Below are 21,366 nucleotides of genomic sequence, written 5' to 3' on the forward strand. Positions count from 1 at the left end.
GCCAGCCTCCCTGTAATGGTCTGGTTTGTCCTGTCCCTATAAGAGACAAGCCCGCTCACTCCCTCCCAGCAGCACATTTTTCTTTGGCTTCCTTTTGTCTCTCTTCCCAAGAGGGCTTTCTCCAGTCTCCCTACTTCTCCTTCACCCTTCTCCCTTTCCCCCTTTCCCTTTCCCCTCCATAACCCACTAAATAAATACCCACTTTCTCTGCATGGCATGCCTATCACTGTCTCTGTCTCTCACCTACCACATGGCTTCCTGCCTGGGACTAGCTGTCTGCTGCGGCCACTCGGGGACCTGCAGCATTTTATTTTTACCATAACACTCCCCAGTGCTGAGATTAAAGGTGTGCACACCACCCTGGCATAAGTCCTTGCTTTCAGACATTGGTGTTTTGAGATTGTATAAACTCAAGTGGCCTAGGCCTGTGGAATGAAGTCCCGCAACTCTTGGACAACAGAGACTCAACTCAAAGAACTTTCCCATGGCAGCTTTAATTTGTAAGGGAATGATTAATGAAATTCTGACTGATTTATTTCTATACCATAGACTTTTGTTTCCTCACTTTCCTCTAGGGTATGTTTTTGTCTTCTTGTTCCTTTTCAGTGAGGAGCAACAGCATGGCAGGGGAGCTCATGTATAGGGGAAGAAGTGCTGAAGGTTTGGTTGCATATCTGGGGTGCTTTCTTCACCTGGCTATGTTCAGTAACCAGAGAATTCTATATTCAGATCCTTACATTACTCTCTGTATTGCTAATGCCAACATGTAAGTGTCCAGCTCCACTCTTGGGCCTGGACACTTCCCTCCCAGCTTCACCGTTGCACAACCAGAATGACACACTTCCCTCCCAGCTCCACTGTTGCACAACCAGAATGACACACTTCCCTCCCAGCTCCACTGTTGCACAACCAGAATGACACACTTACCTCCCAGCTTCACTGTTGCACAACCAGAATGACACACTTACCTCCCAGCTCCACTGTTGCACAACCAGAATGACACACTTCCCTCCCAGCTCCACTGTTGCACAACCAGAATGACAGACACTGCTTCTTTACAGTGGCATCTTTCCGATACATGTGACTTTTCAGATGGACATGGTTTTTGATGGCGAGCAGCTTCATAATGTTCTTAAAGTGAAACCCATGAAGGTCTGAACCTCCTGACTTTGTTCTTGATTTTCTGGATCATAGAGTAGAGAACCATTTGCACAGATCACTTCACACCTCTCAGAGGAAGAAGAAGCTGGTATTTATATATTTATTCATCGATTGGTTGATTGATTGGTTGATTTTTTTTTTTTTTTTTGAGACAGAGTTTTACAGCCATAGCTGTCCTGGAACTAACCCTGTAGACCAGGCTGACCTCGAACTCACAGAGATCTGCCTACTTCTTCCTCCGTAGTGCTGAGATTAAAGGGGTGTGCCACCACCGTGGCTTGGACCAAACTTTTTTTTTTTTTTTTTTCTTTTTCGAGACAGGGTTTCTCTGTGGTTTTGGAGCCTGTCCTGGACATAGCACTTGTAGACCAGGCTGGTCTCGAACTCACAGAGATCCGCCTGCCTCTGCCTCCCGAGTGCTGGGATTAAAGGCGTGCGCCACCACCGCCCGGCTGGACCAAACTTTTAACCCGTTTGAGTCCCTGTAGAATAAAGTTGTTCTTTGGAAACCTTTCAGAGCAGGTATCAAAAGGGCCAAGCCTGTAGTAAGGCTGAGACTTGGGTTAGTACTCTTCCCCATCCCTGCTTCCTTTAAAAGTATTATCTAACAGCAAGAAACATGATAAGTTAAAGGGTTAAACTAAAGAGGAATAAAAAGCACATTCTGTCTCTTGTATCTTCTCAATGGCTACAACATGTACCATACTTGATTGGAAACACTCACAGACATATGACTAATTAACAATACTAATTCTATATAATCACTCCCTTGTCTTTTGTGGCTACCCTAGGAACAGGTTGACTGGTCATGTGCCCAGCTGGCACTCAATGGACAAGAAGATCAAGGGCAGTTTTCTAAAAATGAATTGTATGAAGAGGATGAGCCAGGAACAGCCAGCATAATCTCTATGCTGCTTATGTGCTGTCATTGAGAGCCTGATTACCCATTCTCTATTGTCCTTGAAACTGCCCCTGACATAAGGTTTTCCTTGGCCTGCTGTCTAAGCTCTGGGCAAAGGTCTATGCCTTAACTGCAGAGGAATAAACTTGGTTATTGTTTTTGTCCAGCTTTTATTTGTTTTGGTTCTGATTTTGCATGAAGGTTACTCTGCCTTCTTGTATAGCCCATTATCCAATCATATTCTGTGTATAGGACATAATTTTGAGAGTCAGCTCTGAGTGAGGAAATTAGAAACAGTTTTACTTGATAATTATGTGTGTAAGAGATGAGTCCATCAGTACATGACACAAGTCACCTTTGTAAGAAGCTGGGTGTCATGGCACAAGTTTGTAATCCCAGCACTGTAGAGGCAGAAACAGGAGGATCCCTGAGGTCACTGACCAGCCAGCATTGCCTAACCAACAAGCTCCAGATCCCAGTGAAAGACCTTGTCTCGCCGGGCGGTGGTGGTGCACGCCTTTAATCCCAGCACTCAGGAGGCAGAGGCAGGTGGATCTCTGTGAGTTCGAGACCAGCCTGGTCTACAAGAGCTAGTTCCAGGACAGGCTCCAAAACCACAGAGAAACCCTGTCTCGAAAAACCAAAAAAAAAAAAAAAAAAAAAAAAAAAAAGAAAGACCTTGTCTCAAATAACTGAGTGGCAGCTCCTGAGGAATAGATGCCTAAGGCTGTCTTCTAGTTCCTCTTGAACCTCCATGTCATCAGAGGTTTCTTGTTCCTGCCCCATCCATCAGCTGCTTCTAAGTAGTTACCCAGAGGCTTAATATCAATTACAAACCGCTTAGCCTATGGTTCAGACTTATTACTAACTAACTCTTAACATTTAAATTAACCCATTTCTATTAATCTGTGTATTGTCACGTGACCATGACTTTTACTGGTCAGCTGGCATCTTGCTTCTTGGGTGGCTAGCGTGTGTCTCTCTTAACTTTGCACTTCTCGCTCCCTGTATTCAGTTTGGCTTTCCTACCTAGCTATATTTTCTGCCTTACTATAGGCCAAAGTAGCTTTTATTACCAACCAGTGAGAGCAACATATATTTGTAGTGAACAGAAGGGTTATCCCACAGCACCTTTACATAGATATAAATACATGTGTGCATTGTACCTACACACATGCAAAAGAGGGAATGATAGAAGAGGAGGTGGTGGGGGAGAGGCAGAGACAGACACTGTACCAAGTGCAGTGGTTTAGGCCTGGAATCCCAGCACTTGGATTGCTCCTTTACTCTCGGACTCATCTGTTGTTTGGTGATGCAGAGAACACCGAGTTGAAGGCCAGCCTCTAGTCCCAGTTTTATCACTACCTAATTTGGTATGCATGCTAGAAGAGGAGCAGCTTAGGAAGGTTTTCCTTCGGGGTACAGTCCATCATGGCAGAGAAGGCACAGTGGCAGGAGTGGGGGCATTTAGGCTCCGTGTGTCTCTAGTAAAGGGAGAGAGACGAGTGCTCTTGTTTCTTTTTCTTCAGTCCAAGACCCCACCCCTAATGCTGTCACCCACAGTCATCAGTTTGTGTCTTTCCTCTTTAGTTATACCTTTCTGGAAATACCTTATAAGATATACCAAGAGGTGTGTTTCCATGGTGATTCTAAATGCAGTCAAATTGACTCATTGTCAATTTGATTAACCATCAGTGGGTGAGAATGGGGTAGGGTAGGTCTTTTTCATTTCTAAAACATGAGAATTTGGATTAAATGAGAATCTTTTTTCTGGAAATTTCTTCTCAGCTAGGTCAAAGCCTTTCAGACTTAGAACTCCCCTCATACTAAGGCAGAAGGGGGAGAGAACGAGTGTGTTTAGTGGTGTCCCTATAATTGATGTAATGTGTATGAAGTCAGTGTTTATAGGATATAAGGAGCATTCTCTCTTGAAGAGGGTCATGGTCTTTATTATCATAGACTTTTTGGAGCCAAGTTTAAGGTTGCTTTGTTCATCTTAGCTCACTGTGGACATCCCTCTAGACCAGCCTCAGTAGCTCAGCCACTCACCTAGTGTGTGAGTTGTCCTGGGTTCAGTCCCCAGCATTGTAACAAACAAAAAGAAATACCCTCTAGGGCAGTGGTTCTCAGCCTTCCTACTGCTGCGACTCTTTAATACAGTTTCTTATGTTGTGGGGACCCCAACCATAACATTACTTTCATTGCTACTTCATAACTGTAATTTTGCTGCTGTTATGAGTCATAATGTAAATATTTGTTTTCTGATGGTCTTAGGACACCCCTGTGAAAGGGTCTTTTTACCCCCAAAGGATCATAACCCATAGACTGACTCTAGGGGTTTATCTCACTTTCTGGGGGACAGGAGATTGATATGTGACTTGAATCATCAGGGTAAACAGGTCTTTGTAGCACGTGACACACAAAGCATCTCGCACACACTGAAGCCTCCCGTGCTGGACTTCCCCACTATCCAGCTCTGCCTGTGTCTGCAGCAATTCAGACGCAAGGTAGTTGTTGACTTGTGCTAGAATTACTCTTCTTTTCCCCCATTTTATCACTTTGTCATTCCTAACTCTGAATCAGTAGTAATCCATTGCAAGAACACAATTGCTCCCACTTCCTGCCCTCCAAACTTCCTGCCCTTTAATTGCCACACAGCCACTGCTGAAGCTGCATCTTCGCCATTGTGGATTGGATATGTTTAAAAGTCATGACTTTCTCTACAGCTCATGTTCTACCCTTCTCTTTCTCTTGTCTCCTGTGAGTTCATGAAGTCTGTTCGGTGTTCATCCATTCATTACTTGTGTGGGAACAAGGGTTGAGAGAGAGAAGGGTGTTTGGTTTTGGGGGCAGTGTGAAGACAGCAGGCGGACAGAGCAGTGTCTAATAAGGATCAACCTCTCTCCTTAGAAACCGAGAGGCCTGCGGGGGGGGGGGGGGCTCTTTATAGGGGCAAGAGGAGGGGCTTCGGAGTGAGGAAATTATTACAGCTCTAGGGGCTATGTGGTTCTGCAGTCTATCCTTTTCTGAGATTGTTTGTTCAAGGCAAGATAGACTTGGGAGGCAGGTTTTCCCAACAGACGTTTCTTTCCGGGATGCTGAGCAGGGTCAGCTGTAATCTTACCCACAGGCACTCTGTCAGTGAGCAGCTCCACATAGCCAAGCAAGGTGATCTTCAGCAAGGATGGAAGTTTGGGCTGAGGTTGTCATTTCCATGTGGCTCTTACCTAGCCACCTTTATTCTCAGAGCTACTAGTAGGAGCTAAGAAGACTGTGATCTATCATGGGTGCCTGTGGGGCTACCCGTACCATCCCTGCTTGAGCCCAGACCAGTAGGTTACTTGTTAACAGACACCATCAGAAAAGCTACCTGTCATTTGCCCTTCCATCACAAATTCCTAGAGACAGGAGTAGAGTACACGAATCCGGTGCCTGCCTCCTTTGTCCCTGTCTCCTTGCTATTTGAAGGGACTAATGAGCTTTCAGAACAAAACGTAGGCACAGCCAGGCTGTGCTGTCCTTGCCTGCTGTTTCTTCCCCTGTGCTGTGAGAGGGTGGCACATGAGCAGTGTTCTGTGGCAGGCAGCTTCTGCAGAGTCACTTCTACTCCGTTCTCTCTGCGCCAAACCGAAGCACACAAACCTCTTTAAGAGCAGTAACCATCACGCAAAGTGCAGGCAGCATAGGAGAATGGACTTCTTTTTTTTTTTCTTTCAAAATTATTTAACTTTATTTTATGTGCATTGGTGTGAGGATGTCAGATCTGGGACTTGAGTTACAGACAGTTGTGAGCTGTCCTGTGGGTACTGGGAATTGAACCTGGGTCTTCTGGAAGGGCAGCCAGAGCCATCTCTCCAGCCCCGAGAATGGACTTCTTTGCTGACCAAAAAAAGATGTGATTTTAGAAACTCTTGGCATGGTGGTGTGCTCCTGTAATCCTGCCATTCGGTAGGGAGGCAGAGGCAGAAAGATTGTGAATGCCTGGGTTACTTTGAGATCTTTTCTCAAAAATTAACTAATTAGGGTACAGAGAGATGATCTAGCAGTTAAAAGACCTTGCTGCACAATTATGAGGAGTTCAAATCCCAGAGCCCACGTAACAGTCGTATGCATGCCGGTAATCCCAGCCCTGAGCATGGGACTGGATGGGTTGGGGTTGGTGAGACCAGAGGGTCCTTGATGCTTGCTTTTTTTCCAGCCTAGCCAAAAAAACTGGAGTGTCAGGTTCAAGGAGAAGAAAAGACCAAGGCTTTCTTCAGGGGTGGGCACAAGGGAGGTTCAGGGCAGGAGAGAACCTGAGTCTGCAGCCAATTTTTTTCTTTCTTACTAAGAAGGGCAGTAGTAGGTCCAAGGCAAGACCGGATGGACACAGAAGTCAGGTTTGATCCATAGACAGATGTCCTAGGTCAGTAGTTCCCAACCTGTGGATCAGAGGACCCTTTCACGGGGCCACCTAGGACTGTTGGGAAACACTGGTGTTTACGATTCATAACTAGCAAAATTACAGTTATGAAGTAGCAAAGAAATAATGTTATGGCTGGGGGTCACCACAGCATGAGGAACTGTACTAAAGGGTCGCAGCAGTAGGAAGGCTGAGAACCACTGTGCTTGCTGAAAGGGTGCAAGACAACTGAAAATTTCTTTTGCAAAAAGCTCTTTAGAGGCCGGTGGTGGCGCATGCCTCATGCCTCTAACCCCAGCACCTGGGAGGCAGAGGCAGGGGGATCTCTATGAGTTCAAGGCCAACATGGTCTACAGAACAAGTTCTAGGACAGGCTCTAAAACTACACAGAGAAATCCTGTCTCAAAAAAGGGGAGGTCTTTAGGGTTGCAAAGTTATCCTAGGACTTAATAGAGCTTCTGTTTATGCAGAGTGCTTCAGTTTGTGATCTCTCTCCTGAGTGTCAGGTCCAGAAAAGCCGTTCTGCTGAATGATATTGCTGACAAAGCAAACAGAGCAAGCTACCCTTTTGTTTGAACAACTAGGACACTTAAAAAAAAAAATTTCCCCCTTGGACTGGATGTTTCTCATTGGTTAGAAATGTGGACTGCTCTTGCAGAGGACTAGAATTTGGTTCCCAGCACAATTAACTAGAACTCTAGCTACAGGGGATCCAAGGGCATGGGGACTCATGTGCACTTAAATGCAATGAAAAAAATCTTTAAAAATATTAATTGTTGTGGTACTAGAGATTGAACACAGGTACATGCCCACTAGGTAAGTGCTCTATGATTGAGCTAGGACATGCTACATTTCTGGGGAGTTGATTTTTTTTTTTTTAACTTAGAAAAGGTCTCATTCAATAACCTGTGCTGGCCTGTAACTTACTTATTATATAATTCTGGTGGCCTAAGATTCACAATGGTCCTCCTGCCTATGCCTGCCAAGGCCAACCCTTTAGATACAGGGTCTTACTAAGTTGCCTTTGTAGGCCTAGACTTTGGTTCAGCCTGCAACTTAGAGAGACCCTGTATCTAAAGGGTCCTAGCCTCCAAAGTAGCTGGGATTACAAGTGTGTGCCACCACACCTGAAAGAACTTTTAACTGTCTTTCCATAGCGTAGTTGTACAGCTGTGGGTTATGCAGTGTATCTGCCACATCTGGGAACATTTAGATATATACATGGCCCTTCTAGCAGTGATGTTTGAAACAGACATGATACTGAAACTTGTTGACAGTAGATGCTAGCAGTCTGAGGAGGAAGGGGACCTTATTTTTACTGTAAATTGCAAAAGTTTGATGGGGAAATCACCACGTGGGAGGAAATTTGGAGCACTAGGATGTCAGTTGAGCAATCACATTTCTGAGCTTAATTGCTTGTAAGAAATGATAAAGAGAAGTAGATTCTTTTCAAATCTTACATGGGCAGATAAGCAGACATGCACCTGGAAGAGTGGTGCTTTGTTTTTTTTTTTTTTTTTTTTTTTTAAAAAAAAGACATGGTGTCTTTAGCCCAGGCCGGCCTTGATCTACTATGTAGCTGAAGCTGACCTTGAATTCGTTAACACTCATGTCTTTACCAACAAAGTGCTAAGATTACAGGTATGTGATTCCACACTGGCCTACTTGTCTTAAATAGACCATTTTGTCTGTGCTAGAGATTGAACCAGGGCCATGTCTGTGCTGGGCAAACTGTCCAGCACCGAGCTACGTTGCACAGACTTTAATCAGCTTTTAAAAGATCTTGGAGCTGAACGGTGGTGCACACCTTTAATTCCAGCACTTGGGAGGCAGAGGCAGGTGGGTCTCTGTAAGTTAGAGGCCAACCTGGTCTACAAGAACAAGTTCCAGGACAGCTAGGGCTGTTACACAGAGAAATCCTGTCTTGAAAAACCAAAAGTAAATAAATCAAAATAAAAAAGACCTTGGGCCTAGTGGCACAAGCCATCTATTCAAAAAGCCAAGTCAAAGCATCCTACAGAGTAAGTTTAAGGCCAGTTTGGGCAACTTAGGAGGCTCTGTCTCCAAATGAAAACAAAGAACTGGGGATATGTTTCAGTTCCTAAAGTGCTTGTGAAACTAAGTCTGGATCCCTAGAGCCCAGATAAAAGTCCAGCATGGTGGCACGTGTCTACAACATTGCGACATTGCTACTGTTAGCCGCTATGCCAGAGACAGCAGAATTCCCTGAAGCTTTATGCAGTGGCAGACAATGAAGAAACAAGAGGGTGGTGGTGGCACACGCCTTTAATCCCAGCACTGGGGAGGCAGAGACAGGCAGATCTCTGTGAGTTCGAGACCAGCCTGGTCTACAATAACTAGTTCCAGGACAGACTCCAAAACTACAGCAAAACCCTGTCTCGAAAAACAAAAACAAACAAACAAATAAAAACAATGAAGAAACAGACACCCAAGATTGTCCTCTGTCCCCATGCACATGCCATGGCATGAACAAACCTGGACATACATCATATGTACATACCCCCACAAACATACAAAAAAATAAAAAAAAAATGGTTGTTGCTCAGTGGGTGGTAGAGACTTATCTATTAGGTACAAGGCCCTTAGTGCAATCTCCTCTATTGGAAATAAGTAAAAGATCTTGGATAAAAGGCTCCAAGAGTGCATACAATAAAAACAAAAAAATGACAAGTAGGATTATACTAGACTACACATATGAAAAATAAAAGCAGTATGGACAACCTACAAAATGGGAGAGAAATTATCAAACTTTTGTTTTAAAGATTTTTTCTTTTTTGAGTTTGGTATGGTAGAGACCTTTAATCTCAGAACTGGGGAGGCAGAGGCATGGGGATCTCTGTGAGTTTGAGGCCAGCCTGGTCTACAGAGCTACTTCTAGGATAGTCTCCAAAACTACACAGAGAAACCTTGTCTCAAAAAAGAAAAACGAAGAAACAAACCAAAAAAAGCCACAAAACAAAACAAAAAATCCCACCAAGTTTGAGGCTGGTCTAGGCTACATGAGGATAGGGGAAGAGGGTGGAAGTGTAGTTAAAAATGGGCAAAGGGGCCGGGCGATGGTGGCGCACGCCTTTAATCCCAGCACTCGGGAGGCAGAGGCAGGCGGATCTCTGTGAGATCGAGACCAGCCTGGTCTACAAGAGCTAGTTCCAGGACAGGCTCCAAAGCCATAGAGAAACCCTGTCTCGAAAAACCAAAAAAAAAAAAAAAAAAAAAATGGGCAAGGGGGCCAGGCCACATTGGCGCACGCCTTTAATCCCAGCACTCGGGAGGCAGAGGCAAGCAGATCTCTGTGAGTTCGAGGCCAGCCTGGTCTACAAGAGCTAGTTCCACGACAAGCTCCAAAGCTACAGAGAAACCCTGCCTCAAAGCAAAAAAGGGGGCAAGGGATAAAAATCAATTAAAAAAAATACAATAAGTAATGGGCAAGGGTCTGGAGTTGCAGCTTAGTGGTAGAACACATACTTAAGATTTTCGTGGCCCTGGGCTTACGGAATACAAGTTTCATTCTCAACTACATAGAGAGTTGGAGGCCAGCCTGCCCTCCCCTCATGTATGTGTTATGTGTTTGTGTATACATACACATAAATTTATATGGTATAGTAGGCATGGTAGCATGTGTCTATAATCCTAGCACTCAGGGACAGAGGCAGGAGGATTCTGAATTTGAGGCTAAAATGGACTGTGGTCCAAATTTTGTCTGTCTTTTCTATTGCTGTGTCAAAACACCATGACTAAGGCAACTTATACAAGACAGCCTCTGATTGGTATCATGGTTTCAGAGTGTAGAGGTGTCTTAGTCAGGGTTATTATTGCTGTGATGAAACACCGTGACCAAAACAACTTGGGGAAGAAAGGGTTTATTTCACTCACAGTTCCATCAAAATCCTGAGGGCAGGAATGCAAGCAGGACTAGAACCTGGAGCAGGAGCTGATGCAGAGGCCGTGGAGGGGTGCTGCTTACTGACTTGCTCATCATGGCTTAGCCTGCTTTCTTATAGAACCCAGGATCTACAGCCCAGGGGTGGCCCCTTCCACAATGGGCTGGGCTCTCCCACATCAGTCACTAATTAAGAAACTACCCTACAGACTTGCCTGTAGCCCAATCTTATGGATGCATTTTCTCACTTGAAGTTTCCTTCTCTCAGATGACTCTAGTGAATATCAAGTTGATAAAACTAGCCAGTCTGGGGGCTGGAGAGATGGCTCCGTGGTTAAGAGCATTGCCTGCTCTTCCAGAGGTCCTGAGTTCAATTCCCAGCAACCACATGGTGGCTCACAACCATCTGTAATGAGGTCTGGTGCCCTCTTCTGACCTGCAGGCATATACACAGACAGAATATTGTACTCATAATAAATAAATAAATAAATAAATAAATAAATAAATACTAGCCAGCCTAAGAGTTCATTATAGCTGAGCAAATGCATAGCAATAGGAACAGCTGAGAGCTCATATCTTGATTCAGAAGCAGGAAACAGAGAGAGACACTGGGAATGGTGCAAGTATTTTGAAACCTTCAAAACCTACCTGTTGCTGGACGGTGGTGGCGCACGCCTTTAATCCCAGCGCTCGGGAGGGAGGCAGAGGCGGCAGATCTCTGTGAGTTCAAGGCCAGCCTGGTCTACAGGAGCTAGTTCCAGAACAGGCTCCAAAGCTACAGAGAAACCCTGTCTCAAAAAACCAACCAAACAAACAAACAAAAAACAAAGCAAAAACAAACAACCCCAAAAAACAAACAAACAAAAAACAACAAAAAAGAAAAACAAAAAACAAACCCAAACCTACCTGTAGTGACACACTTGCTCCAACGACACTACACCTCCTAACCCTTCCAGAGCAGTCCAGCAACTGGGGACCAAGTATTCCAACCACAACAGTTCCTCCTTCCCATCAAAAAATAGTATGAATATAGGAGTGGGAAATTACTTAGCCCAAGAAAGAATCAAATCCTGTCATTTGTAGCCAGATGGAAATTGGGTGGAATTGGAAGATGTATGCCAGTGAAATACGCCAGACACAGAAAGACAAATGCTGTGTTCTCTCTCAGACGGGGAAGTTTGGAAAATGCTGATCTTGATGCAGAGTAGTGATTACCAACGCTCGTGATTGGGGGAGGGTGAGAGCTATTGGGTGATAGGCACCAGAAGGCAGCTGTTAGGGAAAAGTAGGTGCCAGTGTTCCCGACCACAGTGAGATGGTGGTGTTTTATTAAGAGCCTATTTTATACACACACACACAGACACACACACACACATACTGTCATATGTTAACAGTTTTAAAAAGGCCTTGGTTGCTGAGACTTACTTCAGACCTATAGATTTCTATAGACCTAGTTTGCTTTTATTTACTTAATTTTTTATTACATTTATTTATTTATTTGTGTGTGTGTGTGTGTATGTGGACACATGTGGAGGTTAGGGGACAGCATGTGGGTGCCAGTTCTCTCCTATGTGTGCACCCTGGAACCGATGAGGTCATCACAGTTGGTAGCAAGTACCTTTGCTCACTGAGCCTTCTTGCTGGCCCTTACTTTTATTGATTATATTGATTATGATTTGAATAACTTACTGTTTTTTTTCTTTGAAGCCTTGATAAACTTGCTGAAGTTCCTTATGTCAAATGAAACTGTACTTTTGGCCAAACACAACATTTTTACATTGGCCCTTATGGTGAGTTTTAATAAAAATGCATGTTTTTCTGAAGCTAATATAGTAAGGTAGAAATGGACTGCTTCGTAATAGGAACTGAGGTCTGGGATCTAAGCTGGAGTTCCTTTATGGATGAGAGTCTTGAACCTGATGGTCCTCGCTTTTATGCATGTATTTGGCCTGGGAGGCATGGATACAGGTTACATCTGTGTATGATTACTGAGCTTGATCTCACCAAGAAACTATACTGTATGTACCATTGCAGTCTCTTTGTAGCTTCCCAGCCAGATAAGTGGTTCCATCATCGCTGTGCTTGTCTTCTGAAGGGTACATAGAAATGCTTATCTGGCTGGTAATTCAGGGGAGAAAGAGGCCACCAAACCATTTAATTGTCTACCCAGCTTGTAAATGTTCAGTATTTCGTGGGGGATGAACATGCTGATTTGTTGTATCTGCAAATTGTAGAACGACACCCAAGATATGTAGAACGATGCCAATTTTCAGCTTTCAGCATGACAGCAGTCATGCAGGGCTAAGATGTGCGATAGCACCCTATTGTATGATATTCCCTTCACATGCTTGTAAATTAGTTTTATTTATTTATTTTTTTTTTTGTAAATTAGTTTTATAAGCATAGATAAGAATAAAGGTAGAGAATAAGTAAGAAATACAATGCTTTGTATATTGCTTTTATTTAATATAATTTATCAGTTTATATAAGTGAATTTTTAATAATGATTTTACATTTCCCAAAATTTTGTTTTGTTGCAAACCAGTAAGAGATGGCTATAGCGTACCACTAGTAATGCTTTTCTGATCTTCACAACCTGATGTCTGTATATGGGCTATTGGTTCTTTTTCAGATTGTGAACCTGTTTAACATGTTTATCACATATGGTGACACATTCCTGCCAACACCCAGCAGCTACGATGAACTTTACTATGAAATTATTCGCATGCACCAGAGCTTTGATAACCTCTACTCCATGGGTAAGGATTTTCTCGTTCTTCTTCTCCCTGTACCTTGTCTGTCTGGTACATACCAAGAAAATGCTACAAAAGAGTCTTTAGGTGGATGGTATAGAAATAAACACATCACAGCCAGGCATGGTAGTATGTGACTTTAACTCCAGCACTCATTAGCATGTAATTTGAGGCTAGCCTGGTCTACATGGTGAGTTTTTGGAAAGCCAAAGCTATAAAAGTATACCTTGTCTTAAAAACAATAAACAAACAAAGCCCTGCCCTCTTCTCAGGCAACAGGAGAATCTGTGTGGGACTTTCACCTTTAGGCACTCAGATTTCATCTCAGTGGAAAGCTGTATAGCTTCCTGCCCGCTGATGTGGAGAGGCGTGGGGGGGAGAGACAGAGGAGGACGGACGGGTGCATATGCTAGAGAGAAGCTATGGATTCAGTGAGTTCCAGTAAGATGGTGGAGAAAGAGTGAGTGAAGAACTGGGAATCGCCCTAGTCCGCCAGATATGTGTCTCACAGCACGTGGATCTGGGTTTGACCCCTGGTGCGCATTTACTGAGCTGCGCATGCTGACACATGCTGTCGGGGTGGACACAGGCAGATCCCAATAAAGATGGCTTTATTGGCTGTCTAGCCTGGCCTACTTGGTGAGCTTCAGGCCTGTGAAAGATCCTCTCTCAAAATATGAGGCAGCAGCCTGGTGGTGGTGGCACACGCCTTTAATCCCAGCACTTGGGATGCAGAGGCAGGTGGATCTCTGTGAGTTCGAGGCTGGTCTGCAGAGTGAGTTTCAGGACAGCCAGAGTTATACAGAGAAACCCTGTCTCCAAAAACCAATAAAAACAAACAACAGAGGAGTCGCCATGATTCTCTCACTCCAGACAGACGCAGGTTAAGATCTTTCCTGAAAAAGGGGAAATGATGGAGGAATTACTTTCATTTAATAAAGAAACTGCCTTGGCCCCTTTAATAGGACAAAAATTAGGTAGGCGGAGTAAACAGAACAGAATACTGGGAGAAAGAAGCCGAGTCAGGAGTCGCCATGATTCTCTCACTCCAGACAGACGCAGGTTAAGATCTTTCCTGGTAAGCCAGCTCGTGGTACTACACAGAATATTAGAAATGGGTTAGATCAATATGTAAGAGCTAGCCAATAAGAGGCTGTAGCTAATGGGCCAGGCAGTGATTAAAAGAAAAAAAAAAAAAAAAAAAAAAAACAACAAACGAAGTAGATAGCATCTGTAAAGAATAACATCCTAGATTATACTCTGTCTTTGACGTGCACATTTCTACACACACACAAAGAAGTACAGAGGCATAGTATGGCGGTGGGAGCACAACCCAGTGAGTACTGAATTCACCCATGCTTATTTTCCATATGCTTTTATTACCCCGATCCAAAACGGGGGGAGGCAAAAGACTGTTTTAACATGACACAAAGAACACACAGCAGTTATCTGCTTCAGATCATCTGAGTGCCTGAAACATCAGGCAACTATATGAGGTAAGCATTCTGTTGTTTAGGCAGGACATGCAGTAACTGCACCTTAGACCAAGCATCATGTAGGCAGCTACTACCTGGGTCAAACCTCCTGTCATATCCTTGAAAGAACAGGAATAGGCTTCTCTGACCTTTGGTCAAGGTGGAACAGATATTGTTATTTTCTTGCAGGCAGCAAGGACTAGATGTGGGCCTAACAGTGGACTTGAGAGGTCATGGTGTTACTCACTCCTTTACAAGTACCAGACATAGAACCATCCCTTCCTCCCAGGTTCAAACACCAGCTCTCAATAGAACATTCTCTCAAGGTTCAGGTTCCAGTTCTGATAAGCAGTTTGTGAATGATGAAGCTACCCACGGTGGTTCATATATGTAACCCCACACTCAGGAGGCTACCTGAGGCCAGAAGATTGCCTGAATCTTGGTTTGTATAATGAGTCCCACCCCAGTTTGGACTACAGTATGAGACCCTGTTTCAAAAAAACAAAAACTGGGCTAGAGAGACGACTCTACAGTTAAGAAAACCTGCTGTTCTTGCAGAGGACTTGGAGTTTGGATCCCAGCACTTATGTCAGTGGCTCACAACCACCTAAAACTTCCATTCCAGTTTTGACATTCTCTTTTAACCTCCATGATCACTAGACTCACGTACAGGTAGGTGTATGTATGTACATACACACAGACACACTTACATTCTCTCTCTCTTAAATAAATGTTTAAAAACAAATCAAAATTCTACAAACTAACAACCTCCCTAACAACAACAATCACTTGTTTTCTCTGATTCTGGGTTTCCTGTTCTTGTGTTGCAAGATTTTTGAAGGGGTATAACATACACATCTACTCACCCTAGATAGGAAGTAGGGAGCCGGGCAATGGTGGCGCACGCCTTTAATCCCAGCACTCGGGAGGCAGAGGCAGGCGGATCTCTGTGAGTTCGAGACCAGCCTGGTCTACAAGAGCTAGTTCCAGGACAGGCTCCAAAGCCACAGAGAAACCCTGTCTCGAAAAACCTAGATAGATAGATAGATAGATAGATAGATAGATAGATAGATAGATAGATAGATGGATAGATAGGAAGGAAGTAGGGGAATAACACACACGTCTACTCACCCTAGATAGAAAGTAGGGGAATAGCATACACGTCTGCTCACCCTAGATAGGAAGCCCAGGATAGACCAAAGTACAGATACCACCAAAATCTCACTTGGTAAATCTGTGAGTTTGGATGAGGAGCTACTTACAGGAGCAGAAATGACTCGACAGCTAGCTGCATCACTAAGGCCCAACCCAGCACTAGTGACTGCTCAGGAAAACTGGAATCCTGGAGCATACTACTTAGGCTGCAGGCCGTTCAGCAGGTTGGAAAGTGACCTTTCCAAGGGACTCTGGTCTAAACCTCTTTCAGGCAGTTCAGCTGGTTTGTTTCTTCAGGCAGCTGGTTTATTCTCTGGGTCTTCTTTGTAGCTTGGCCCATCTAAGAGACCTTTTTGTAACTTGGCTTGTTTTCAAGTGACTCTCAGAAGTTTGGCTTATTTACTCTATCAGCTAGGGGCCTAGTGAATATGCTCAGTTTTAGGGACTTCCTAAAGTTCCTTTGAATTGTTCACCTTCCTGCTTAAGGAGCTTCCCTGCACAATGGAATGTTTGAATCTCAGAGGAAATTATTACACAACACTTATCTATATGCTGTAGTATATGTAACCTTTGTGTAATACCTGATAGTTTGTAAACACTTCACACATTTATCTCTGTAACCCAACAGTCTTTAACAACATGTTTAGGGGACGGGAAGTTGGTTCAATAGGTAAAATGTTTGCTACACAAGCATGAAGACCAGAGTCAGCAGTCTCCACATTAAAAAGCCAGCTGTGGCTGTGTGCACCTGTAACCCGTGCTGGGGAGATGGAGACGGGAGGATCCAGGTGTGACTGTGTGCACCTGTAGCCCGTGCTGGGGAGATGGAGACGGGAGGATCCAGGTGTGACTGTGTGCACCTGTAGCCCGTGCTGGGGAGATGGAGACGGGAGGATCCAGGTGTGACTGTGTGCACCTGTAACCCATGCTGGGGAGATAGAGACGGGAGGATCCAGGTGTGACTGTGAACACCTGTAACCCATGCTGGGGAGATGGAGACAGGAGGATCCAGGTGTGACTGTGTGCACCTGTAACCCATGCTGGGGAGATGGAGACAGGAGGATCCAGGTGTGACTGTGTGCACCTGTAACCCATGCTAGGGAGACAGAGACGGGAGGATCCAGGTGTGACTGTGTGCACCTGTAACCCGTGCTGAGGAGACAGAGATGTGAGGATCCAGGTGTGACTGTGCACTTGTAACCCGTGCTGGGGAGATGGAGACGGGAGGATCCAGGTGTGACTATGAACACCTGTAACCCATGCTAGGGAGACAGAGACGGGAGGATCCAGGTGTGACTGTGTGCACCTGTAGCCCATGCTGGGGAGATGGAGACGGGAGGATCCAGGTGTGACTGTGAATACCTGTAACCCATGCTGGGGAGATAGAGACGGGAGGATCCAGGTGTGACTGTGAACACCTGTAACCCATGCTGGGGAGATGGAGACAGGAGGATCCAGGTGTGACTGTGTGCACCTGTAACCCATGCTAGGGAGACAGAGACGGGAGGATCCAGGTGTGACTGTGTGCACCTGTAACCCGTGCTGAGGAGACAGAGATGTGAGGATCCAGGTGTGACTGTGCACTTGTAACCCGTGCTGGGGAGATGGAGACGGGAGGATCCAGGTGTGACTGTGTGCACCTGTAACCTGTGCTGGGGAGATGGAGACGGGAGGATCCAGAGACTTGTCTTGACACTAGTTTAATCAGGCAGTGCCTTTTGGATTTAGCAAGAGACTCTGTATCAAAAAAATAAGGTGTGTGTGTGTGGGGGGGCCAGCTAGATGGCTCAGCAGGCAAAGGTACGTGCCTCTAAGCCTGATAACCTTCAGTCCTTGAAACCCATGGTAGAAGAAGAGAATCAACTTTTACAAATTGTCCTCTCACCTCCATAAGCACACACATTAATTAGCAAAGTTAAAAAAATAATAAGATGCAGAGCAGTAGAGGAAGAAGTCCATCTTTGGTCTTTATATGCACATGTATGGGCATATGCACTTGTACACACGAATGTGTGTGTGTGTGTGTGTGTGCTTACAAACACAGGAAAAGCAAAAACATATTTGTTTATCCAGGGAGTGCTTGTGCTGTTTGTGTATTCTAAATGGTGTGGTTATAACACCCATGTGGTCCGGAGACCATGACTGTCAGGGAATGTGCTCACTGTGCTTTCTGTCTTCTCTCTGCCCCCACACCCCTGCTCCATGAGTGTGTTTGTGAAAGAGAGTTTGGTCAGACAGTGACTGCTTTCTTTTGATTCATTTTGCAGGTCACTCAATATAAGTTAGAGGAGGGAGCAAAACAGCTCATTCATTGATTGAAACATGATCATACTCTACCTGGAAAGATTATTTGTCCTATCTGTAGCTTTGGAGCCTGTCCTGGAACTAGCTCTTGTAGACCAGGCTGGCCTCGAACTCACAGAGATCCGCCTGCCTCTGCCTCCCAAGTGCTGGGATTAAAGGTGTGCGCCACCACCGCCCGGCATGGCTATAGTTTATAAAGATACACATGGAACAAGAAGGGATAGCAACTCAGCCAGTAGGAGAGCTGTGAGTTTGAAGCTAGCCTGGTCTACATAGTTCCATGCCAAGCAAGTATAACCCTTGCTATTAGGGAAATAGTAAACATGGCAGGCAGGTTCTTGTCACATTGCCACCCCTATATAGATATCTGTGTTTGCACAGGCATGTGTACATGGAGGCCAGAGATCAGTGTCAGGTCATCAAGAGCTGTCCAACTTATCATTTTAGACAGGGTCTCTCATTGGCCTGGAGTTTGCCAAGAAGGCTAAGCTGACTAGCCAGCAGCAAATCCACCTGTTTCCAGCTCACCAGTGCTGGGATTACAAGCATGTGTAACCACACCAGGCATTTTCTAGGGCCTTTGGGGACCTAACTCAGGTCTTTATGCTCTTGTGGTCAACTGAGCTATGGCTTCATCTTTCTATGTCAAGTGAACATAGAAACTAAGTTTTGGAGCCCATTGTTGGGAGGGCCTAGGAGAAGCCCAAGGCAGGGAAGGAGACATGACTACTTTGATAGAAAGTGAGAAGTAAGAGAAAGAAGAAAATTCATGGAGAAAGTAGTTGAACTATTCTCTAAGCCCTTTTTTGATGACTGTTTTACAGCAGGAGAATGGCTCAAGCTCTGTTTGTGTTTTGTGTCAAGAGCTTGACAGATCTGTGTTCTTTCCTTCCACAGTCCTTAGGCTTTCTACCAACGCAGGCCAATGGAAGGAAGCAGCTAGCAAGGTGACACACGCATTGGTTAATATCAGGTAAGGAGTGAGAATTCCTTTCACAGTTCCTTGCTCATCCTGAGGTTTATTGTACCTTCCCAAGGCGAACGCTCTGAGCACCACTACTATTTTAAGCCCTGATGTCTGTAGGAGTGGAAGAAATTGTCAAACCTGATCAAGAAAAGCAGGAGTACATGAGGCTTTCATTTTGTCATATTGAAATAGCTCAAAGTGCTGGCTGTTGTGTGAATTTTCTACCTGAGCGATGATTGCACGCCCTTTGCAGGCACCTTAGCTACCAAAGTGTTCTTTGTGCATACTGTTTTTTCTGCTCTTCACTGTGATCTCTTCATGGCGACGTAGGACTCTCATACGTGACTGTAAATAGATATTTCTATTTGTGATGAACACAGGCAAACAAAATCCCTGGGGCTAAGTCACTTTTAGTCCTTATGAAATGTCACAAAAAATGCTGTTATTTGTTGGATAAAATTGTGTCAGACATGGGGTTCACTGAGTCAGGAGGAAGCAGTTCTCACAGGAGGGAGTGGTCTGTAAGTGGGAAAGGAGGGAAAGGGTTTTGGTGTTGAGCTCAGTTGACTGTCCTCCCATTGTTTCCTCCCTTTGTGCCTATGATTTTCCTTTTTCTCAACAGTTATTAAATTGTTTTTGCAAACAATCAAGAAGTTAACGTTGAATAAAACAGGCAAACCCGGCAGATGGGGAACTTGATTTAGCTCCAGATGTAAGGCTTGCCAGACACTCCAATAATAGTAGCGTGTGTTTACAACTTTGTATAGATTCTAATGTGTGAAAGAGCAGGGTGTGATGTTTATTCCTATCTTCCCTCTCTCTGTCTTAAAGTAAAATGTCTCTGAAGTGATTTACTACAGTGTGTGTCGCCCCTGGGAACAAGAGGAAAGCTGTGAAATTGTGTGTTAGGTGGGCTGGGCCGAGGGATCCTGGGGTGAGGCTGGACTGCCTGCTGCCTCTAGAGACGCTGAGCAAACATCTATAAAGCTCACCTAAGATGCCTGTCTGTACCTAGCAAGCAATCAAAACACTTGTGGGTCCTTACAAGAAATGTGAGTTTCTAAAAGAATTTGGCATTACAAACTCTTCTCCCAGATTACCCTTTGTGACCCTAGGGCAGTAAGACAGACTTGGATGTCTGAATGAAACACCAGGTTCTGGCTAGAGTATGAGGTACATAGGAAGATAATGTATGTTATGTTTATTATCATGTATTGACCCAGGCCTTCCAGGTATCTCCTCTTTGTCTGAGGCCTGTTTGCTTTATCTTCTACTCCATTGCTTTTGCTTTCAATCGTTTCTGCCTTGGCTGCTGTCCTTACTCTTCCCAAGGGTCACCAGGCAGCTGATTTGAGTTTCTCTGCCTTCTCTAAGTAACTGGAAGAACTGGGCTGAGCCTTGAAAAGATGCCAGTCACCATGGCCGTTTCCTTGTCTGCATGACTGCCAGACCTCCCCTCTCATTTCAGTTCTCAAACTGGGCCTCCTGTAGAGAATAAGCACATCATTTTCACTGTGGCTAATTAAGTATTTGACTGAAGCAGCAAGGACCCACTCAATTTCCTTAAGATATTATTGGAAAGATGTGTTTGAATCTTCTAACACTAAATCCAGACCAGAGACACACACTGATGAGACAGAGCTGTTCACCTTCGCTCCTTCCAGATGGCTCTTTTCACCCGCTAAATGCTAGGCTCAGGGTGTCCTTCCAGTTCGTCCACATGCCATCTTCTCTAATCTTTTAACCTTTGAACTCCGTAGCATATGTTATATGCTTCTTAAAATATCTTTGATTTGCTCACCCTAAGACAGATTCTCATAGCACAGGCTGGCTTTGAACTCAGTATGTAGCCAAAAGTGACCTTGAACCCCTGTTTCCTATTCCTTCTGCTTCTACTAAAGGGCTGGGTTGACAGGTGTTTGTCATCACACCTGCCTCAAAATGCACTTTGCCAGCAAGGAAGCTGCTTCTCAAAGATGGTGTGTTTTGGAAGACCCTGCTTTGGTTGCCTTGCAACGTTGTGAGCCCAGTCTCCTCTTCTCGAGATGCAGAGTTCCAGGTTCACAGAGAAATGCCTTATGCTGCTCTGTCTTTCCCCATGGTCTAGAAGGCGGAATGAAATTAAGTGAGAAAAGCTGCTGCTACTGTTTGCCATATGACCTTGAGCAGATTAGCATCTCTGAACCCTTTCTGCCACCTATTAAATGGGGATGCTGATGTCAGCCATTAGCTCCTGAGAAACTGTAAAATTGTAATCATTCTATATAGAATGCTGTCTTCAAGTTTCATACTTCTTATAGCATGCCAGAATCTCTTTCCTTCTTAGGCCAAGTAATATTTTCATTGT

General features: G+C 44.6%; 1 protein-coding gene across 1 annotated transcript in view; it reads left to right on the forward strand.

The window, feature by feature from the left end:
- The window catches only part of Armh3 (armadillo like helical domain containing 3), a 200,564-nt gene that overhangs the window by 99,183 nt on the left and 80,015 nt on the right, over positions 1 to 21,366 (forward strand). The window contains exons 21-23 of the mRNA XM_057779848.1: positions 12,073 to 12,155; positions 12,998 to 13,124; positions 18,950 to 19,025. Coding sequence (XP_057635831.1) covers positions 12,073 to 12,155; positions 12,998 to 13,124; positions 18,950 to 19,025 — 286 coding nt within the window. The remainder of the gene's footprint in view (positions 1 to 12,072; positions 12,156 to 12,997; positions 13,125 to 18,949; positions 19,026 to 21,366) is intronic.

This window comes from Chionomys nivalis, chromosome 8 (assembly GCF_950005125.1).
Source record: "Chionomys nivalis chromosome 8, mChiNiv1.1, whole genome shotgun sequence".
NCBI lineage: Eukaryota > Metazoa > Chordata > Mammalia > Rodentia > Cricetidae > Chionomys > Chionomys nivalis.